Here is a 6,610-nt window from a genome sequence, read left to right on the forward strand (position 1 = left end):
TTAAAGAATTTTCTAACTATGATCTGAACTTCTAAGTTTCCAGGGCTGAGGACAAAGCCAGTGTTAGATCACATGCCTAGCAGGGTCAAGGCCCTGCGTTTGAACCCCACCACCACAAAAGAAAAAAAAACTTTTCCACCTATTTAAGGACAACTTTTATCTGTGAGCAGAATTTCAGCTCTCAATTTCCTTTCCCTTTCTCTCCTGGGCCCTAATGCTTGTCTTCCCTTGTCACCTTTTAGCTCTCTTAGTTACAAAACCAGCTCCCCCTCTTGGTAAACTCAAACCACTTAATTAGGCTTCTCTCCAGCACTACTTCTGGAATAATTAGGAATAAGGCAGGGGTGGGTGGCTTTGAGCTATGATGGCCCAAGATCTTCTTTCAGACATCTAAAAACACTTTTATGTTTTTACATGAGAACTTGCTGGAGGTGACTGGACATCAAAGAACCTAGCCAATCCACTGTAGCCAGAGCAATGCACAGTACTCATTCTACCCTCTCACCAAGTTTATACCAGCTGTGCCCTCTTTCCCAGGTCCATTCTGGGCCCTGGTGCTAAGAGGCAGAAACACTGGGATGGGTGTCTTTGTTTTCTTCCCTCTCAACATTACAAGTTGAACTCAGTCTTTTCAACAAAGAGGTAAAGATAAGAGCAAGAACTGACTTTTAAAAGATAGTTTGAAGTCAAGTACTAGACAAAATTCAAATTATTTTCCTCAAGCATGGAATGATGGGATTCAACTCAAATTCCATAATTATACAACATGCTAGCTTTACATTCAAATAAAGGGAAGCAAGGGGTTACAAATTACCATGCCCAAAACCTGAATGCTGTTTTCATTTATAAACTATAAAACAACCTAAAATTTGCATTAAGAAGTACTTTGTAAAGAACTACTCCTTTTAAGAATATACTTTGATCTTTTACTACCTTTTCCTTTACCTACAAGGAGATACTTAACAATGCTTGGTACCAAAATTAATGCAAATAAAAAGCTCTTTCCATAATACCACTAAATGATTTTAATAAATTCAGTATAAAATTATAAATATCTAGAAACTTCATTAAAGTACTAACCATACTATTTTTTCTATACCTACGTGCCCCTGAATTTAACAATTTTTATTCTCATATAAACTTTTCACTTCATTGCAATTGAGCCCCTTTACTGGAGACACTAATTTAAATTTAGTTCTGAAGCTGGACACATCCTTCACTTTACATACCCACAAAACCAAACAAATTGCAAAAACATGGGAAGAAATGTTAAGGCATTCATTCTATCAAGAGAAAAATCCAAGTGCCTGAAAATAATGGGCCTCTATAGAGCATTTTACACCAAAAGCTATTTAACTTTTAAATTCACTAATACATTGTCACTGAATATATATCTACACTGCAACTCAACTGATTTTGCTCAAAGTTTAAGACCTATTTTAATACTTTATCTTAAAGTATCTTAGTCAGCAACCTTAAGCCATTATTTTCAAATTTTTAATCAAGTGTTAACTTATTGTTTTCAGGAAGTCTTATTACCAGGTTCACTATTTTCATTACTTTAATCACCTGTTTCTCTAAATGGATTTTTAAAAGCCAGGATGTAATTTTGTGTATAGCTAATCTCTCTGCATATAAAATGTTACAGCCAGTGGCAAATGACACATGTGCTAGGTTGATACAGATCTATGGCCATTTCTCAGATTTTGTGGTGACAGCCTAAGAGTTATCATACCCTGCCAGCACTGCTTACGAAAGTTATTCTAAAGTTATGCCTATACTACTACCTCCACCCTTTATGCAGCCAGAAATCTCTTCCCTCCCTTTTTGTATGAACCAAAGTGTATATATATATATATATATATATATATATATATATATATATATATATATGAAAGACACTCCAAGAAACACTTTCCTCATCTATACCATTTTTCAGGAACCATGTACTTTTTTTTCCTGTTACCTGGGATTGAACTCAGGGGTAACAACCACTGAGCTACATCCGCAGCCCTATTTCTTTTTTGTATTTTATTTAGAAACAGGGTCTCAGTGAGTTGCTTAGTGCCTTACTATTGCTGAGGCTTTCATGTACCCTTTTAGCTCCTTTTTATCCTTTTCATGTTTAATTACTACCCACTTAGAAAAACTTCCTTTTTGTTGAGATTAACTAAAACCCATAAGGGAGAGTCACATTTTTCGAATTTCTCAGTTGGAAATATACACACATGCACTCACACACACTATTGGAAACAAGGTTCCATGTCTCTACTTTTGACAAAGTACAAGCACAGCTGTATTTATCCTCAAGCAAGCTTTAGGATTTAGATTTTTCTCCATCCAATAATCTTAACATCAATACTTATTTTGGTTCAAAAAACCAATCCAAAATCTAGTAAGCCAATCATATCATTTTCACTGAAAAACATTGCAATTAAGTCGAATGGTACTTTATAAAACCTCTCACATACCTATAATTTCAGACTCAGGAGTATGAGGGAGGATTGAGGATTGCAAATTTGAAACTATCCTCAACAACTCAGTCTCACTTTGTTGCTTAGAACCCTGCTATCTCAAAACTTTTTTAAAAAGGGGAGAAGGGATGGGGTAAAGTGGTAAAGTATCCCCAGGTAAACTCTCCAATACAAAAAAAAAAATTCACACATAAAAATATATTCTAAGTTTTATACTTACTAACATACTCATTTCCTCTAGTGAGATGTGTAGATGGGTAAATCTTCCTCAGAGGTAGAAGTCTTAAATTACTATTAAATTCTAAAATTTTGTAGGATAATGAGCATAAAGTCAAAGAGGAAAGTCAAAATCCAATCACAAAATAATCTCACACAAACATTAACAGTCACACATAAAGAACCAAGACTAGTTTAAAAGGGGGGGGCCAAATTATTATTATTACTTTGAAATTTGATTACAACCAATTTTGTTGGCATTAAAATTAGAGTCATTTTAAATTTGAATAATGGCTTATGTACCAAAACTCAGAAATTAAGTTTGGCAAAAATGGGAATAGTTTTCCAGTAATTACAGATCAGAAGGCAGAAATCAATTTTGGGAAAACAGACAAAACCCATGTTTACAATGATTGTGCCACAGATTTAAACTTCAGTAGTGCATTAGTAAACTTCACATTTGGATCTTCACTTTTGAGATTTGTGAGCTGTTTCTTGGAAAAAAAAAAAATCTCAGTACCTTGTGCAAATAAATCAGTCTTCCATGTGCCTTAGAGCACACACTTAAAATTTCTCCACTGTATATATACAAAACACCTACCACATTGGCAGGTCAAAATACATAACTTTCATAACAAAACTATAATGTACCTCTCAAGTATGAACAATATACACATAATACATGGTATACAGTATTTACAAAATATAAAATATAATACAAGCTGTTTGTAACTTTTTAAGCTCATCTTTTGAACCTATAGGTTGCAACAAGGCAAATTTCCATTTCTGTACCAATTTTTTTAGAGTCCAAAGATTTGGGGAAAACTGTTTTACACACATAGTGAAATCTGAAATCTAAGTTTGAACTTTGAGGAGCGTTTTTAAGTGTACTGCCATAAGCTCCCTGTTTTGGTTGGAATTTTCAACAGTGCTTCCCATCCAGTGACTAGGAGGCTTTGGAAGAACACTAGGAGAAGGTGGATCACTAAACTTTGCCCCAGCATAATTTTCCTTTTGGCTCACTTCAGATAGAAATGGTGATTTCTTCAAATGCATATTTTTAATGTTCTCAGTATTTTTAAAAGGCTTTTTTTCCTGCTTCTGAATTCTATCAGGCGAAACAGAATCCTGCCAAAAGTTATTTTCATTCCTTTTTGCAGAGGTGATCTTGGTTAGTGGCAAGTGATATTTGCTTTTCTGTCTGTTTATCTTTGGTTGTTCACACAAGTGTATACCATGAACAAGCTGGCCGTGGGGAAAGGCAATTTTCTCCGATTTTCCCATCTTTGATTTTAAAACCTACAAAGATAAGGAACACAAAAGTGAATAGAGTTTCAAAATAAAAATCATTTATAAAATTCACATATTTTACATATTTTCTTCTAAAATGTTTCCCCCCTAGTCTTCAGCTCACTATTTTGATTATATACTTTTAAACTGGCTACACTTATCAGTCGGATGTCCAAATACACCTTATTGTCTGCCACTAAAAATTATGCAATTAATCACCGCTGTAACCAGTATGCAACATCAGCAAGTTCTAAAATGTCTAAAAAAATCCAAACTAACCTCTGGTCCATCTAGCTATAACTGTAATAGCTCTCTTCCAAATGTTTGTCAGAGGGAAAAAAAATGTTTCCTTTCTGCCCCCGCCTTCCTTCTGATTTAACAACCATTTCAAGAACTTGTTTCATTCAATCAAATCAATTTCCTAACTTAAGTGGACCTTCCAGGAAGTTGTGATGGAAAAGGTTAAAATAAAAAATTGTCAAGGAAAAGTATAATTAGATTACAGTCCTTTCAACACTTGTAAGTAGCACTCAAAAACAAAGCAGGAGAGTACAATGTAACACATTCCATATCAGTAACTCCCAGCAAACTCGGGCGTTTGAATATCCGTTCAGAAGAAAGAAATGTTACTGGTCAGCAAACGAAATACAAAAGGCTCTTTTATATTATCGCTAATATTTTCAGTCGTGGTATTTTACAAGTTGAAACCTGAGAAGATAATTTAAAGTTAGTAACTTTTTCCAAGGGCATAAGCTAGATGAACTCCAAATCTTAGTCCAACCAAGGGCAAGAGCAGTTTCCACGTAACTATGATTCATTGAAATTATAATTTGCTAAGATTATGTCACTTTAGACATTTAATTCCGTATGAATTTTCATACATTTTATCCAAATCAAACTGCACGGCACTTGGTCAACATAACGTCATTCAACTATATTAGTGAAAACTTCTGAACAAGTAAAACTACCCGCCACTACTCAATGTCAGCATAGTACACGATGGGAATTGCTGAACAATAAACTCAGTTCAACATTAAGAGTGGCCCACAAAATTGACCTCTTCCAAGAAGAACTAATGCCATTCTTGCGAACTTTGAAACTTTAAAAGTCCCACAAAGTAGTAAGTCAGACTCGCGGTAAGCAAAGCCCCAATTGGACTGGGAGTCCCACACTTCGGCAAAGGGCCAGCCAAACGAAATCGAGCCGCTTGCAGCCCGGGTCCAGCGCCCACGCAGGGCGTTAGAGCCCGTAGAAGCCCAAAGCCGGCCCCACCCCTTCCCCGGCCACCCCCACTCTGCCCCGCCACCTTCATGAGCGCCAGAGCGCTCGGCACGTAGCGCGCGCTGACGTCAGCCCTCCCGCGGGCCCCTGCCCTCCCCCACCACCGCGCGAGCCCGGAACGCCGAAACCCCCTGGAACGCCGCCAGCCTTCTAAATCGGGGCTGTTGCTGGGGCGCAGCTGCTCCTCTCATTGGCTGACTCCCGGGAGCCAATCGGCAGCGCCAGCGCATGCCTCCCCTTCCCCCTCTTCCCCCAGCAAAACCAAGCGGGCGTCACGGAAACTTCCCTCCCGAGTAAACAGCCGCCCCTCGCCCAGCCCCCACCCTCCAGACCCCCTCACAGCCGAGCCCCAAGCCCGAGAGCCCGCCAGTGGCCGTCTTGGGCCGAAACTCCCAACGGCCCCCCAGACCCGCTTCGCAGCCCTCACCTCTTTTCTCAGCGGGGGTTGGCCGGGTACCGCGGGCCGCAGCGGCCCAGGGACGGGGCTCGCTTCCTCAGTTCTGGTTGTGGCTGCAGGATTCGGGACCGAGACGGTGGCCTGGCCCGGGACCTCCTGCGCTCCGCTCCGGCCAGTCGCCGGGCTCTGGCGGCCCTCCAGGTTCGGCCGGTGCTGCTGGTACTGATGGAAGCGACTGGGTAGCTGCCCCGCCGGGCTGGCCCGCACCTTTTTTTTTCGCCGCTTCTTTGGCGCTGCCCGCGGGGTGCCTCCCGCAGCGACCAGGCTACCATTGGGCAGAGCTGCTGGAGCGCGAGGCTGGGGAGTCAGACAGGGGCCGTCTCCCCCTAGGAAGTGAGGGAGGAAGAGGGTTGGAGGCAGTGCCCGGGGGTCTGGGATCCGAGGTAAAGGCGGCGGTGCCGCGGTCACCATCGGGAGGGCCCCGAAGTAACCGCGGGTGGAAAAGCCAAGCGGGGCAAGACGGCTGCCCAGGACGAGCGGCTCCCGCTGCGGGACAGAGACGACAGTCATAGCGCTAGGAGGCAGGCAGCTCGGCAGGAAGAGAAAGAGGAAGTGAAGGCAGTGATCATAGGGCGGCGGCGGCGGCTGCTGCTGCTAAGAGAGCCACAGAAGAGCGCGGACTATGACTCGGGCGGAGGCGGCGCAGCAACAAACAGCCCCAGCCCGGCTTCCGAGTGTTGTTATCGGAAGCTCCACCCTGTGCCCGCCTACCTCCCTGCGGGAATCCAATCCGAATTCGAAGGGGCAGGCCACGCCTCTCAGGCCCCGCCTCCACAGCTTCTGGGAGAGAGACACACAAACAAGCCGCTTGCTGCAGCCCGGCACAAAGAGCGCGCAGTGCGCAGGCGCTGCCAACGGGCTTTTTCGGGTAGAGTCAGTACCGCGAACAATG

General features: G+C 42.1%; 1 protein-coding gene across 1 annotated transcript; it reads right to left on the minus strand.

The window, feature by feature from the left end:
• Positions 1–2,893: 2,893 nt before the first annotated feature.
• Positions 2,894–6,383, minus strand: Pnrc1 (proline rich nuclear receptor coactivator 1). The gene is made up of 2 exons (XM_026410723.2): positions 5,689–6,383; positions 2,894–3,989 (listed from the first exon to the last, which is right to left on the minus strand). Exons 1-2 carry the CDS (start codon positions 6,226–6,228, stop codon positions 3,546–3,548), a joined length of 984 nt encoding a protein of 327 aa, XP_026266508.2. The 5' UTR covers positions 6,229–6,383; the 3' UTR covers positions 2,894–3,545.
• Positions 6,384–6,610: the final 227 nt, after the last annotated feature.

Source organism: Urocitellus parryii, chromosome 8 (genome assembly GCF_045843805.1).
Source record: "Urocitellus parryii isolate mUroPar1 chromosome 8, mUroPar1.hap1, whole genome shotgun sequence".
Taxonomy (NCBI): domain Eukaryota; kingdom Metazoa; phylum Chordata; class Mammalia; order Rodentia; family Sciuridae; genus Urocitellus; species Urocitellus parryii.